Source organism: Hordeum vulgare, chromosome 7H, assembly GCF_904849725.1.
Source record: "Hordeum vulgare subsp. vulgare chromosome 7H, MorexV3_pseudomolecules_assembly, whole genome shotgun sequence".
In the NCBI taxonomy this organism is placed as follows: domain Eukaryota; kingdom Viridiplantae; phylum Streptophyta; class Magnoliopsida; order Poales; family Poaceae; genus Hordeum; species Hordeum vulgare.
Genome location: NC_058524.1, coordinates 597,319,486 through 597,335,847, shown reverse-complemented (window position 1 = coordinate 597,335,847; position 16,362 = coordinate 597,319,486). Strand labels below are relative to the sequence as shown.

Here is a 16,362-nt window from a genome sequence, read left to right as displayed (position 1 = left end):
TAAAATCATAAAAGAGATTCTTTTCTTTTTCTCTTTATAATAAGAGATGCATGCAATCAGGGAAGAGATACGAGTGTCATAGTTGTTTTCCTTGACAAGTTTTTTAGAATAAAAAAGAAGATGCAGCGAAGAAACATGATGGTGACGTGATTGGATGGATGTAGCAAACCAGCGGCTATATATGGCCGAGGAATACGTAGGATGGAGCAGTAGCACCACGCCTCAATTTCTCTCTACTCGATCACATTCTTGTCTTTAAACTGCGCAAGCATGGGCGCAGACGCATTCCTCCCTCGATGGGGTAGCTGCTCTCTCCAAGGCCTCAACATTGAGGTCCGAGCGGGGCTGGACAAAGACGCTCTCCCCAACGGCGGCAGCGGCATTAGGATCTCCCCGCATTTCTGGGGCGAGGGTCCGGCGGCCGACGCCGAGCTTGGCTTCCCCGTGTACGCGGGCTACTCGGAGGCGAGGGCCTTGATCGGCGAGGGAACCACGGCGGATCTGAAAAGGCTCTCACGCGAGGCCCAAGGCATGGTGGCGGAGATGTTTGCTAGCATCACCGTCGACGGCGGGGACGGAAATGAGGAAGCAACGGGGCTGACGCCGGCGCGGCCTAGGGTGGTGCAGCTGCGGCTATCGCCGGAGCTGGCGCTGTGGAAAAGCACCCAACAGGCAATAGGCAACGTGCTTCCCCCTAAGGGCAAGGCCCTGAGGCAAGCCTCGCCGCAGGTGCTCGCCCAGCTGGGCGCAACGGACTGGCCCGAAGCCCTGACGACCACAAATGCCCTGTTCGGCGCCTGCATGTCCAACATGCTCATTGGCGCCGCCGACGTGCGCACCATGTTCTCCAACCATGTAACCGACATGGCCGTCAACTACGAGTACGGGTACATGTACGTGTTCCCCTCGCTCCACGGACTGGTGCAGGATGCGCTCGCCGATGCCCACGCGCTGGGCACCCCTCACGGCCGGAGGCGCCGTGAGGCCGTCGCCGTTGGCCTCCCTTACATCCAGGACAAGATCGCGTTGGAGGTGGCGAACAAGACACGCCTCAAGAACCGCTCCGCGCAGATGGATCGCCGCGCCGCCCAGGTCATTTCCCTGTTCGACAGCAGCGTGCTCGGCATTGCGGCCGATGCCGCGGCCCGTGGCTTCGAAGTCGGCGCCGTCATGAGCGACCTCGTCTTGAGCATCAACAGCCACGACGTCATCGACGTGGGCTCCGACCTGGTCAACTCGGAGATCATGAACTCGTTCCTCAACGTGGCCGACATCGCCGCCTCGGGCGTCGTGAGCGAACCGGCGCTCCGGGCCATCTACGACGCATACGCCGCCACGAGCGCACGGGCCTTCACCCAGAGGTGGCACGAGCCCTCGACCCGGATGGTCGACGGCGAGTACTCGTGGCATATCACCAACGACCGGCACATGCTCTTCCGGCGCGCCCTCCTGGGATGGCCCAAGGCCCGCAAGTCGCCGGCGAGGCCCCAGCGCGAGGCGGACTTCGACGAGGTCTTCGACGCCGACTTCCGTACCACCGGCTTCAGCAGGCCACTGGACCCCGAGTACGCATGCGACGGTGAGGAAACCTGCAACCATGTGCGCCGGTTCCTCCTCCACCGCGAGGACAAGCAGCTGCTCGCCGCCCTCTGGTGGTCCCTCGTCACCGGCCCGCTGGAGTACGTCCGGCAGGGCGAGGTCGACGAGAAGCGGGAGGAGCAGCTCGCCGAATCCGTGCGCCTGCAACTGGCCCAGCTCTTCTCCAAGGGCCTCGTCGTCGAAATGTCATGGCTCCTCGCCCACGCGAGCCACCACGCTTGGCAGGTGAACTACCTGTACGAGGCCGCCATGTTTGGCAGCATCCTGGACGGGGGCGCCTTGACAGGCAAGCTCGACCGGGCAGAGGAGGGGGAGGAAGTCCACCTTGGCTGATCATCCTGCCGCATCGGAGGTTCTGCATGATTAATTTCTTGGCCCTGCCCAACGCCACCTGGTGCTATATATCCTGTATCTGCATGAGCTTTTGCACTGTGTACCTGAAGTGCTGATCAGATCGTTCATGCTCCATGTTTCCCTCTTCACGTCTCTACATTGTATGTCCTTTTTTTGGGGGCTAGCTTTTCTAATTGCCCATGTAACCATCTCTACATTGTACCCTCTTGTATTCAGTCGTTCCTAGAATAATTTATCTCCTATATTTTATGTTATACTTTTCCCCAATTTAATATAATTGTCTTAACTTTAATGATTCGTCGTTATTAAATAAAGTTTGTATAAAATGAAAACACTTATTTTAAGACATACGGAATAATAAGCAAGGTATGGGTGTTTAGGTACCAACTTGTAACGCCTAAGATCGATGCAGTCCTATCTTTATCGCACTACAGGAAAATCACGTTTTACCGTGTGGCAAGCTATAAGTCGTGTTTTTTTTCGGGTACTCGGCTTATCTGAATCTAAGCCATGTACACAAGGAAAAACACCCGGTAACAACAATGCACTCGGCGTATACTATCCTATAAGCCGAGTGCCCACAAAAAGCTCTCGGCTTATAGGTGCCACACGGTATATATGAAGAAAGCACTCGGTTTATAGCGCGCCACCCGGTAAAGGTACCTGCCACGATCGATAGGGGTAGAAACGCATCTCGACGTTTTACGAGGATAGATAGCGTTACAAGTTAATGTAAAAAGGAGATGAGTATATGGAATTGGCTTACACTCGCTACAAGCTAAATCATGATAATCTCAATACAAACATGCGTAACAATCATCATACATAAAAAACAGGTTCTGACTACGGACGAAATCAAACGATAAAAGCGACATTCATCCTTGCTAATCCTAGGCTGCCGGCCTGGAACCTGTCCTATGATCGATGATGAAGAAGAAGAACTCCAAATCAAACAAGCATCGCTATCACATCAAACCATATACCTGCAACTGTTGTTGTAGTAATCTATGAGCCACAGGGACTCAGCAATCTCATTTCTAAGGGTGTCAATACTAGCAAAGTTTAATGGGTGATGCATGATTAAATGATGAGGCTGCAACAAACACTAAGCATTTATTTGATGGGTGATGCATGGTTAAATGGTGAGGCTGCAACAAACACTAAGCATTTATTTGAGTGGCTAACTTACTAGTACAAGAATAAGAACAGTGATCTACGCATAAGCGGGTGTGAACTAGTAATGATTATCCATGGCGGCGGAGGAGCGGGAGCACCTCCGAGATTGGATCTTCCTCTCTGTTCTCTTCTAATTTACGTTTCTGGTTTCTGGCCCTTCACCGTTTCTTAAATTCCTGACGATCCGTAACACCGTTTGGGCTGAAATTTTTACACGTTTTTTTCATAAATTATCTTTCTTGTGCCCGAAGAAGAGCCCAACCGACTCACGGTGTGTCCACTAGAGGGCAAGGCGTGCCATGGGGTATAGGTCGCGCCCTGGTGGGTAGTGGAGGTCGTGGGCCTCCGTTTAGGTTGATTCCACCATCCAAAAATCACATATATTCCAAAATAATTCTCCATCAATTTTTAGCGCGTTTGGACTTTGTTTGATATGGATATTCTACGAAACAAAAAACATGCAACAAATAGGAACTGACACTTGGCACTGGATCAATATGTTAGTCCAATAAATCATATAAAATGTTGAATATGTGAAAGTTGTATAGTATTGGCATGGAACAATAAAAAATTATAGATTCGGGGTCACCAAGGTAGAATTCTATAGAAGTGTGTAGTGTGCTTGAGACCAAGAATGCCCGTCTGTACATATTATTGACTCCGCTCCTATCGTGCCTTTTCGAGTCAGTCTCCCTCATACCGCGATTGAGGGAGACCAATCTTCTTAAGGTCAGGAATGAAGTCAACACAAAACCCAATGACATCCTCTGTTTGGTGGCCCATGGAGATGCTTCCTTCTGGCCTAGCGCAGTTACGAACATACTCCCTCCGTCCCAAAATAACGGTCTCAACTTTGTACTAGCTCTAGTATAAAATTGTATTAAGCTTAAGACACTTATTTTGGGACGGAGGGACTATGTCTTTAAAACTCCCATGAACCTCTCAAAGGGGAACATATTGTGTAGAAATGCAGGGCCCAGAATGACAATCTCGTCAACTAGATGAACTAGGACGTGTGTCACGATATTGAAGAAGGATGGTGGGAACACCAGCTCGAAACTAACAAGACGTTGCACCAAATCACTCCTTAACCTTGACAGGATTTCTGGTTCGATCACCTTCTAAGAGATTTCATTGAGGAATGCACATAGCTTCACTATGACTAATCGAACGTTTTTCGATAGAAGCCTCCTCAATGCAATCGAAAGAAGTTGCGTCATAATCACGTGGCACTCATGAGAGTTTAGGTTTTGGAAATTTTTCTCTGTCATATTTATTATTACGTTTATATTCGTCGAGAAGCCAGACGGGACCTTCATACTGAGCAGGCATTCAAAGAAGATTTCCTTCTCTTCTTTTCTAAGAACGTAGCTAGCAGGACCTTCATACTGCTTTGGATGCATGCCGTCTTTTTCATGCACATGTTGATGTTCGTCCCGTGCCTCCGGTGTATCTTTTGTCTCCCCATACACTCCCAAGAAGTGTAGCAGGTTCACGCAAAGATTCTTCGTCACGTGCATCACGTCGATTGCAGAGTGGACCTCTAGGTCTTTCCAATAGGGTAGGTCCCAACATATAGATTTTTTTTTCACATCGGTGCGCGTCCCGCATCGTCAGTCACAACAGATAGTCTGCCAGGACACTTTCCAAAGATTGCTTGTAAATCATTGACCATATCAAGTATGTGATCACCAGTACGGAGGGAGGGATTCTTCCGGTGATCTGCCTCACCTTTGAAATGATTTCCTTTCTTTCGACATTGATGGTTGGTCGGAAGAAATCGACGATGTCCCAGGTACACATTCTTCCCGCATTTGTCCAAATATATACTGCCGGTGTCTAAACAGTGTGTGCATGCATGGTATCCCTTGTTTGTCTGTCCTGAAAGGTTACTGAGAGCAGGCCAATTGTTGTTGGTTACAAACAACAACGCATGTAGGTCAAATTCCTTCTGTTCGTTCTCATCCCATACACATACACCTCTTCCATTTCATAGCTGTAAAAGTTCATCAACTAATGTCATTAGGTACACATCATTGTCATTGCCGGGTTGCTTAGGGCCTTGGATGAGCACTGGCATCATAATTAACTTCTGCTTCATGCACAACCAAGGAGGAAGGTTATACATACATAGTGTCACGGGCATGTGTTATGCGTGCTGCTCTGCTCCCCAAAAGGATTAAATCCATCTGCACTTAAAACAAACCATACGTTCCATGGGTCACCTGTAAAGTCGCTCCACTTTCTCTCGATCTTTCTCCACTACGACCCGTCAGCGGGTGCTCTCAACTTCCCGTCTTTCTTACGGTCTTTTTTGTGCCATTGCATCAACTCTGCATGTTTTTTTGTTTCTGAACAGACGTTTCAACCGTGGTATTCTAGGAGCATACCACATCACCTTCGCAGGAACCCTCTTCCCGGTACGCTGGCCCTCAACATCCCCAGGGTCATCTCTTCTGATCTTATACCGCAATGCACCGCATACCGGGCATGCGTTCAAGTCCTCGTACGCACCGCGGTAGAGGATGCAGTCATTAGGGCATGCATGTATCTTCTGCACCTCCAATCCTAGAGTGCATAGAACCTTCTTTGCTTCGTACATACTGTTGGTCAATTCGTTATCCTTTGGAAGCTTCTTCTTTATTTTTTCAGTAGAGAACTAAGTCCCTTGTCAGATACACCATTGTCTGCCTTCGATTGCAGCAACTCCAGTGTGGTATCGAGCTTTGTGTTGTCATCTTCGCAATTTGGGTACAACCCTTCTTTGTGATCCTCTAACATGCGATCGAATTTCAGCTTCTCCCTTTTACTTTCGCATTCTCTGTGTGCATCAACACTGATCTGGCGAAGATCATCATCGGGCATATCGTCTGGTTCTCTTAATATTCAGCTCCCCCATTGCAGCATCACCGTATTCAGGGGGCGGGTAGTTATCATCATCCTCTTCTTCTTCGTTGTCTTCCATGATAACCCGTCTTTCTCCGTTCTTGGTCCAAACATTATAGTGTGGCATAAAACCCTTCTCAAGCAAGTGGAAGTGAAGGATTTTAGATTTGGAGAAAGCCTTCCTATTCCAACAAACAGTACATGGAGAATGCATAAAACCATTCTGCTTGTTTGCCTCAGCCGCTTCAAGAAAATTATGCAAGCCCTTAATATACTCGGAGGTGCGTCGGTCATCGTACATCCATTGTCGGTTCATCTGCGTGCGTTATATAATAAAGTGTACTAAAAATCATAACAACATATTATGAATAGAGAAGTGAGCAAATTAATAGAAATTCATCATCACATTAAAGCCAAAGTACAATAATAACCAAAATAAATATAAAATGTTCATACATAGTTCTCATTATTGAACAACATATAGCTCTCTAGAGCATCTAATTAAAACATACATTGAAACTATAAAATTTAAATGCAACAATAAATGTGATCATAACCGCAACTAAGGTACCAATTGATCCGACAACATAATGATACCAAGCCTCAATATGAATGACATATTTTCTAATCTTTCCACTCTTTAAGCGCATTACATCCATCTTGATCTTGTGATCGTGGATGACATCGGCAACATTCAACTTCAATATCATCTTCTCCTCTTCAACTATTTTTATTTTTTCTTTCAAGTAATTGTTTTCTTTGTCAACCAAATTTAACTTCTAGACAATAATTTCTATGTCGATAGGAATTTTTGGTTCACATACCTCCTAGATTAAATAATCTATGTCACGTTCGTCGGCATAATTTTCATAAACACTAAATAAAACAAATAGTTATAAAAAAATAATGTATACCACATCCAAATCATAGACAGGACGAGGGCCGACGGAGACGGATACTAAAACCATCGCACTATATAATAACAAACAATAATAAAAGTAAGAAAATTACACAAGTATCTATCTAAATCATACAACTAAAAATTGTTTCCTTTTAAAAAGAAGATAAGAAGAAGTGGCTAACCACGGTGGTGTCGGCGCTGAGATGGGCGTGGGCGATCAACGACGGTGAGGACGGACTGCCAAACCTAGAGAAATCTTAAGGAAAATGGAGCTTGGACAAGGAGCTTCGAGAGGAGAAAGCTTAAGTGTGGCTCGGGCATTTCATCGAATACCTCATGTGCATAGAAGGTGAGCTAGAGCACCAAAAAACTCTCCCACGGCTGGCCAAAAAAACAGAGCAGTGCACTGCTCTGCTCGCTGGCAGGGGGTATATATAGGCCAACCATTGATCCCGATTTGTGGGTGGAACCGGGACTAAAGGACACAATTTGGTCCGGTTCCAGCCACAAACCGGACCAATGGTTGTGGACCAAGAGCGAGGCCCATTATTCCCGCTTTCGTGTGTGCAACCGGAACCAAATGGGTCAGACAAACCGGGACCAATGGTCCACGATTCCCGGCCGGCGCCATGGCCTCACGAACCGAGACCGATGCCCCATGGGTCCCGGTTTATGAATGAATCGAGACTAATGGGATTTCAGGAATGGATCGGAGCCCTGTTTTCTACTAGTGTTTGTGGTATGCAATCCAAATACATCCGGCAAAGATAAAGTATAAAAAAATAAAAGATAAATAAATAAAGTTTGAAGAGTGCAAAAAAAAGAACTCGACAAAATTTCGGCATCCCACTAGTGGAAAACGGGCATTTGGCCTGGACCCTTTAGTCCCGGCCTGCCTCTGGGCCGGGACTAAAGGACCGACCACGTCGCCCCAAATCGCAATGCCGCCCACGAGGCTTTGGTCCCGGCCCGTAAGGAGCCTTTAGTCCCGGTTTGTGTCTCAAACCGGGACTAAAGGGCTACGCGGTGTGCAGCCCGCATGTGCGCCACCTTTAGTCCCGGTTTGTGTCTCAAACCGGGACTAAAGTCCTCTGCCTATATATAGCACAGCCCCCCTCTCCCCTCTTCCTTGCATTTTTCTTGGATGGAAGAGTGTGGGTGTGTGCTAGCTCTCCATTTTTTTGATGCACTAGAGGTGTTTGTTGAAATGTGTGTTAGAGCGATGCCGCTTCAGTTCACCGAACACAACTACGATATGAGATGCCTGAGTCACGCTTAAACCTCTTCCTCTTTATTTCTACTTATTCTAAAAGGTTAGCAACTATATTTCCTCGTTTGACCGTGCGGTACTAATTTTTAGGATCGTGATTGTATTTGATATACAGTCGTATAACGCAGATGAGCCATCCATGGATGTACGGTGATCGACGCACAGCCGCTTACACAGAAGGCGTGCATTCAGATGCAGCCGATGCGAACAAGCATGGTGGTGGCTATATGTTTTGTCCATGTGTTGAATGTCGGAATGAGAAGGATTACACTTCCTCAAGAGTCATTCAGAGCCACCTGCTTCGGTCCGGTTTTATGTCGGGCTATAATGTTTGGACCAAGCACGGAGAAAGAGGGGTTATGATGGAAGATGACGATGAAGAAGAAGAAAACGATGATGACAACTACCGATCTATGTTCCTTGAGTATGCTGATACCGCAATGGAAGAAAATGAAGAAGAAGATCAGGATGAAGAACAGGAACCAGATGAGCCCATTGATGATCTTGGCCGGGTCATTTCTGATGCACGGCGAGGTTGCGACACAGAAAAGGAGAGGTTGCAGTTCGAGCAGATGTTACAGGACCACAACAAATTGTTGTACCCAACTTGTGAAGATGGCCAGAAGAAGCTGGGTAGCACACTAGAATTGCTGAAGTGGAAGGCAGAGACCGGTGTGACTGACTCGTCATTCGAAAAGTTGCTGGTACTAATGAAGAAGATGCTTTCAAGAAAGAACGAATTGCCCGCCAACACGTACGAAGCAAAGAAGCTTGTATGCCCTCTAGGATTAGACGTGCAGATGATACATGCATGCCCTAATGACTGCGTCCTCTACCGCGGTGAGAAGTACGAGAATATGGATAAATGCCCGGTATGCACTCCATTGCAGTATAAGATCAGAAAAGATGACCCTGGTGATATTGAGGGCGAGCCACCCAGGAAGAGGGTTCCTGCCAAGGTGATGTGGTATGCTCCTATAATACCATGGTTGAAACGTTTGTTCAGAAATAAAGATCATGCGAAGTTGTTACGATGGCACATGGAAGATCGTATGAAAGACGATAAGTTGAGGCACACCGCTGATGGTCGGCAATGGAGAAAAATCGAGAGAGAGTTCCCGAGATTTGTAGCTGACGCAAGGAACTTATGGTTAGGTCTGAGTACAAATGGCATGAATTCTTTTGGGGAGCAGAGTTGCAGTCACTGCACCTGGCCCGTTACTCTATGTATCTACAACCTTCCTCCTTGGTTGTGCATGAAGCGGAAGTTCATTATGATGCCAATGCCTATCCAAGGTCCAAAGCAACCCGGCAACGATATTGATGTGTACCTAAGGCCATTAGTTGATGAACTTTTGCAGCTGTGGGCCGAACCAGGTGTACGTGTGTGGGACGAGCACAAACAAGAGGAATTTGACCTTCGAGCATTGCTTTTCGTAACCATCAATGATTGGCCTGCTCTTAGTAACATTTCAGGACAGTCAAACAAGGGATACAATGCATGCACGCACTGTTTGGATCAGACAGAAAGTATATATCTGGACAAATGTAGGAAGAATGTGTACCCGTACAATCGTACTAAACCTTTTAGTTTTGAATTATTTATTCAATTTCAAACACTTTTCATTTTCATAGTTTTGTCAAATTCTCAAATATGCAATAACATTTTTAATAAACCTTTGTAAGAGATGAGTTCTCGTTCGAAACGCTGATACTTCGAGAGAGATTGTCCGTTTTGTACACGAAGTGCATCCAGTTTTTGTCGTAGCCCTCTCAACTTTTTAACACATGCTATGTGGGTGAAATGATGATAGCATGCCAACTTTGAACATTTTCAGAGTTCATTTGTAGTGCTTTTCAATTTCAAGGTCAACTAGCTCAAAAAAAATAAGTAAATGCACGAAGTATACCAAATGAAGTCAGCAATTGTTGAAATTTTGTGATGTGCCTTTGAATGGTGGATTTTGAACACACAAAAAGTATGGAGTTCAAATAAGTTCAAAAAAATGAAATCCCTTTGTAAGAGATGAGTTCTCGTTCGAAACGCTGATACTTCGAGAGAGATTGTCCGTTTTGTACACGAAATGCATCCAGTTTTTGTCGTAGCCCTCTCAACTTTTTAACACATGCTATGTGGGTGAAATGATGATAACATGCCAAATTTCAACATTTTCAGAGTTCATTTGTAGTGCTTTTCAATTTCAGGGTCAACTAGCTCAAAAAAAATAAGTAAATGCATGAAGAATACCAAAAGAAGTCAGAAATTGTTAAAATTTTGTGATGTGCCTTTGAATGGTGCATTTTGAACACACAAAAATTATGGAGTTCAAATAAGTTCAAAAAATGAAATCCCTTTGTAAGAGATGAGTTCTCGTTCGAAACCCTCATACTTCGAGAGAGATTGTCTGTTTTGTACACGAAGTGCATCCAGTTCTTGTCGTAGCCCTCTCAACTTTTTAACACATGCTATGTGGGTGAAATGATGATACCATGCCAACTTTCAACATTTTCAGAGTTCATTTGTAGTGCTTTTCAATTTCAGGGTCAACTAGCTCAAAAAAAAGTAAATGCACGAAGAATACCAAATGAAGTCAGAAATTGTTGAAATTTTGTGATGTGCCTTTGAATGGTGCATTTTGAACACACAAAAAGTATGGAGTTCAAATAAGTTCAAAAAAATGAAATCCCTTTGTAAGAGATGAGTTCTCGTTCGAAACGCTGATACTTCGAGAGAGATTGTCCGTTTTGTACACGAAGTGCATCCAATTTTTGTCGTAGCCCTCTCAACTTTTTAACACATGCTATGTGGGTGAAATGATGATAGCATGCCAGCTTTCAACATTTTCAGAGTTCATTTGTAGTGCTTTTCAATTTCAGGGTCAACTAGCTCAAAATAAATAGTTTATAATTGAAAATAACAAAATAGTTAATAGTTTGGATAGTCAAAATAATTAATTTTGAAAATAGAAAATAGTTTTGTCTTATTTATTCAATTTTCAAACACTTTTCATTATCATAGTTTTGTCAAATTCTCAAATATCCAAAAATAATTTTAATAAACATAGTTTTTAATTGAAAATAACAAAATAGTTAATAGTTTGGATAGTCAAAATAACAAACCAGGACTAAAGGCCCCTGCTTCCCGCCTTTTGATCTGCCGAAAAAGGGCCTTTAGTCCCGGGTCGTGGCTCCACCCGGGACTAAAGGGTGTCTTTAGTCCCGGTTCGAGCCCCCCGAACCGGGACTAAAGATCCACCTATATGAGCAGGAGTTAGAAAATTTCCAACCCAAATCGCATTTCGTTCTCTCTTCTTCCTCGTTCTCCTGCCCGGCGCGGCACCACCGACGAACTCGACGATGCCGTCAGGTTGCCCGCCGTCCTCCTCGCCGTCGCCGTCGTCCTCCTCGCCGCCGCCGTCCGCCTCGCCGCCGCCGTCCTCCTCGCCGTCGTCGACGCCTCCGGCCGGTAAGCCCCCCGCCCCCTCCTCCCCAACACTCTGGCCGGTAGAAGAAAAGAAGAAGAAGGAGAAGAAAAGAAGAAAAAGGAAAAGAAAAGAAGAAAAAGGAGAAGAAAAGAAGAAAAAGGGAAGAAAAAAAGAAAAAAGAGAAGAACAGAAGAAAAAGGAGAAGAAAGGAAGAAAAAGGGAAGAAAGGAAGAAAAAGGGAAGAAAGGAAGAAAAAGGGAAGAAAGGAAGAAAAACGAGAAGAAAGGAATAAAAAGGAGAAGAAAAGAAGAAAAAGGAGAAGAAAATAAGAAAAAGGAGAAGAAAAGAAGAAAAGATTTTTTTTGTCATTTAATTCCTATTGTTATTAGGTTTGTGCTAGATTATTAGGGTTAGTAATATTTAGAATTAGGTTAGGGTTACAAGAAGAAGAAAGATGAACAAAAATAAAAAAATAAGATTAGGAAAAAGGAAAATAAGAAGAGGAGGAGAAGAAAAGAAGAAAAAGGAGAATAAGAAGAGGAGGAGAGGAGAAGAAAAGGAAAAATAGAAGAAGAGGAGAAGTAGAAGAAGAGAAGTTGAAGAAGAAGCGGAGAAGAAAATAAGAAAGAAGAAGAAGAAGACGACATTTCTACGTATATAGATGCTTAATTAGTGTTTCTTAGATTATTGCTTAATTTTGCTATTGTATATGCTTAAGTGTTCATAGTTTATTTTACTATATATACAATTAGTTTATTTTTAGCAAGAAAATTAATAGAACTAGTTTATTTTTTTAGTTCATTTTACTATGTCTATCCCGCATACTCGTCGTTAACTCGGCGGAGGACACCTGCTTGATCAGAGGGGCCATGTCCGGGACTGGGCTCCGCCCGGCTGGTATTGGGAGGTGCTACCTTCTCGGGGGCGTAGGTTGGTGAGGAGCCAGCCCGTTGTTGACCCGATCCTTGTTTGGTGGCGGTCGCGTGGGCCAGTGACGGTGCCGAGGCTTTCGAACACCGCGGAGGTGGTACGTCACCGTGTCAGCGAGGAGGATGAGCACGTTCGTCGCTACATGGTTGCGTTGGAGGGCAGGTTCGAGCATACCTGGCAGGTTCTTCGGGGATCTCACTGGAGCTATGATCCTGTGATGGTTCCTTCTCTTTGGGTGTCCACTGCCCGCGACGATACCCGTCGGGCGCTACGGTTCTAGTTGTATCAGTGATGCTATATGTATGATAGTATTCGAGGAGTATTAGTGATAATATTCGGCGATGTACGGACAAAAGAGATAATGTAGTTTTCCTTATAATTAAATGCATGCTAATTTGAATACTACTTTATTTTACGATTTGGTTTTGCTTATTGAATGCTCAGGTAAGGCTCAGGTAAGTAGTAGTATGATATACTTTTATTTTTAATACATTTATGATGCTAGATTATTATTTTGATTATATATATTCTATTCTCGTAAAGTGCAACCAGCAGCCACGGGGGACGCATCAATGCGGATACTATGTTTGCGAGACCATTCGCACGTTTACCTCTGAGCACAAGGATCACAGATTCGACGTAAGCAATGAACATTCACACCTCTATTTTTACCCGTCATTCTTTGTTATCATGATTGATATTCATATTCATCTCCTCTTTTTATATAGTACACGGCCATGAGGGAGAAGTCCCTACCAGAGCAACGCACGATTGCTGTTGCAGAGGAGCTTGCGATGTTTCTGAAGACGGAAGCTATAGATGACAAAGGACGATTTAGTGTAGCTAGGGGTCATTACTGATGTTGGTCCATGTAATCGAATAGACGGGCTCTAGTCCCGATAATTCAGATCTCCATATAATTGTATATATATGCTCGCTTGTAAGATAAGTTAATCTTATATATATATATATATATATATGCATAATTATTTCTATTTAGAATTATATGAAAACTAATTCCCGAACACCAAACGAGGCATCACGTTAATCTCCCGAACACCTAAACCCTAAAACCCTAAAACCTAAAAATAAACAAAATCTGAAACTCTTTAGTCCCGGTACGTGTAAAGTCCCGGGACTAAAGGGCCTGCCCCTGAGGGCGCTCCGAGGCGCCCACATGGAGCACCTTTGGTCCCGGCATGGAACAGGGTCGGGACTAAAGGTTAGGCTTTAGTCCCTCCCCTTTGGTCCCGGTTATTGAACCGGGACAAAAGCCCCTTACGAGCCGGGACTATAGACCCTGTCCCCACTAGTGTCCAGTGCAAAGAAAAAAAAACTCAGCAAAGATTTCTCTGCCGAGTTCAATTCAAAAAATTAAATTCGGTAACGAATTCTTTGCGGGGTTCTCTGATAAAATGCACTCGGCTAACATTTAGAACTCGTTGAAATTTCAGACTCTGGTTGTACACGGGGCAAAAACAACGAAAAATGTCAAACATCACTTACATGAAAATTAAAATCTAGACACCTATCATACTAGTGCTCATAGGAAACCATACATCTCCTCCTCCATGTCCACGCCGTCACACTTTGCATCGTATACAGTTAAAAAGGGCGATGCTCTGCGCCGGCCGAACGATTCGGCCGGTCACGCGCGGGCCGCCTGATTCGCCAGCTTTAGGCGGGCCTCTCCGTTAGATCTCCATGCAACATTTTTTTCTCGATGCAACAAATTTTGTCCACGATGCAGCAATTTTCGTCAACGGTTGCAACAAAAAAACATTGTAGCAAAAAATATATCTAGGTGATCGTAGCAAAAAAACGAAGTTGATGATGCGTGACAGCATAAGTTAAACACCGGTTGTAGCAAATATCTACGTGAACATGTATGCAACTTTTTTAGTGAACGATTGCAGCAAAAAAAATATCAGTTATAGCAAAAAATAACACGGTTGTAGCAAAAGTCAAAACGCCGGTTGTAGCAAAAATCCAACGAACTCAAGTTGCAACCAAGCATGGATGTAGCTTTTATGAATGAACAAAATGTATCAAAATGACAAAGTTTGCATTAAATTTATAAATGGTTGCAGCAAATCTGAGGGCAAAAATGTTACAAGCCTGCCAACGAGACGCGCGGCCCGCCGGGATGCCCGATGGAAGCGTTTACCATTAAAAATAAATAACTGGACAACGAATTATTTGCCGGCTTCCCTGATAAAACGCACTCACACTTTGCATCGTATACAGTTAACTATGTGTACCTCCTCCCAGTGCCAGTCGGCAGCTCCTAGCAGCGACAGCCGTGAGGATCTCAGTCAAAACCGAGGGGCAGGTCGCCTCGAGAAGCTTGCACCCGCCGGCCGCCGCCACCGTGAGCATATCCGCCGGGCTGGCCACCAGGAATTCCATGCACCTGTCCTTGAGCTTCTTATATCCGCGCCGCTCCGCCAAGACCAGATCCTCCGCGACGGTACCCACGCCGACGCTGGAGCACACCTTCTCCTCGCAGATGACCTTGAGCCGCTCCACGCCGTACCGGTCGGCGGCCTCAAGCAAACGGCGCGCCATTGACACAGCCTTCTGGTCACCTTCAGGCTTCCTGGTCCTCTTCCGGAGTTCCATCTCCTCGAGCTGTGGCGGCAGCGCGTCCGTGTAGATGAAGCGAAGCAGGGCCCGGAAGGCGTCCGCGTCCGTGTCCTTTACCTCGTGCTCCTCGTCCATCAGGCTACCGGCGAGCTCGGCCGCGAAGACCGGCGACCGTGCGGCGAGCACGCACCGGTGCGCGCGGAACGACTCGACGCCGACGACGAAGGTGACGTCCGCGCCGTTCTCGCTCTGCAGGAGGTGGTCGAGGTCGTGACTCAGGTCGCCGGGATGGACGACCACGGCTTTGTCGCCGGCGTACGGCTTGAGGGGGAGCACGGTCTTGCACTGCACGAAGCAGTTGCCGTTGCCGGGATGGACGACCTCGTCTCTTTCGCCGCTGTGCCTGTACGGATCGAGCGAGAGCACGGCCTTGCACTGGACGAAGAAGTTGTCGTCGCGGCCGATGTAGCCCGACGCCTCCAGCGCGGCCCGGGACACGAGCATGACCTCCTCGGAGCTCCCCTGCCGGAACCTAGGGCAGTGGGTCGCCACCTCCCATAAGGGCCTGAGCGTCCGTCTGAGATCCACCAGGCAGAAGGTGAAGGAGGCCGTGACGGCGCCGGCGTCCGGGGAAGGAGTGCCGACGAGGGTGATGCGGAGCTTCACCCATCCTCGACGGCGGTGGTAGGGGTAGTGGCTGTTCGGGTGGTAGTCGATCTGCCACTCGTAGCCGAGCACGGCGAACCTCCTGGCCGCGATGTAGGCCTGGTTCCGGTCCCCGATGGCCGTCGTCGCCGGGATCTTAAGCGCCATGTACACGCTCCGCATGGGGCGCGTGCCGGCGTCGGGTGAGCCGGCGACGCTCATTGTTGCGCGCGTCGCACGTAATTACGTAAACGGTGAACCTGCCGTCACTGGTGGCGTCGCGATTGCCGATCGAGTTGGGGATTCGTCGGGGAAATATTTGGGGACTCTTCGCGTTTATTATTTTGGTCCGGTATAACGTACGGGGGTATGCTTGCCGTGGCCTCTGGCGTTTCATCAGCGCCAGAAAAGGATTATTAATTAAAAAAAAGACCTGATGGAGATACGATCGGAACCTCCTTTGTCAACAAACCCGATCAGAACCTCCTTTGTCAAAAATCTCGTCGTGGCCGTTTTGCGAAACAGTCCCTATGTTTATGAGAAATCAACCTGCAGTCCCATCATAAGTCAGCCCCAAACCGGTACAGAGG

At 46.4% G+C, this 16,362-nt stretch overlaps 2 protein-coding genes across 2 annotated transcripts; one reads left to right on the top strand and one right to left on the bottom strand.

Moving 5' to 3' along the window:
* The first annotated feature begins 217 nt into the window (after positions 1-217).
* Positions 218-2,207, top strand: LOC123410474. The gene has a single exon (XM_045103421.1). The coding sequence runs from the start codon at positions 271-273 to the stop codon at positions 1,930-1,932; it is 1,662 nt and encodes a 553-aa protein (XP_044959356.1). The 5' UTR covers positions 218-270; the 3' UTR covers positions 1,933-2,207.
* Positions 2,208-14,788: 12,581 nt separating this feature from the next.
* On the bottom strand, positions 14,789-15,994 carry LOC123409440 (BTB/POZ and MATH domain-containing protein 1-like). Its single transcript, XM_045102342.1, has 2 exons — positions 15,554-15,994; positions 14,789-15,448 (listed from the first exon to the last, which is right to left on the bottom strand). The coding sequence occupies exons 1-2, from the start codon at positions 15,992-15,994 to the stop codon at positions 14,789-14,791; spliced, it is 1,101 nt and encodes a 366-aa protein (XP_044958277.1).
* Positions 15,995-16,362: the final 368 nt, after the last annotated feature.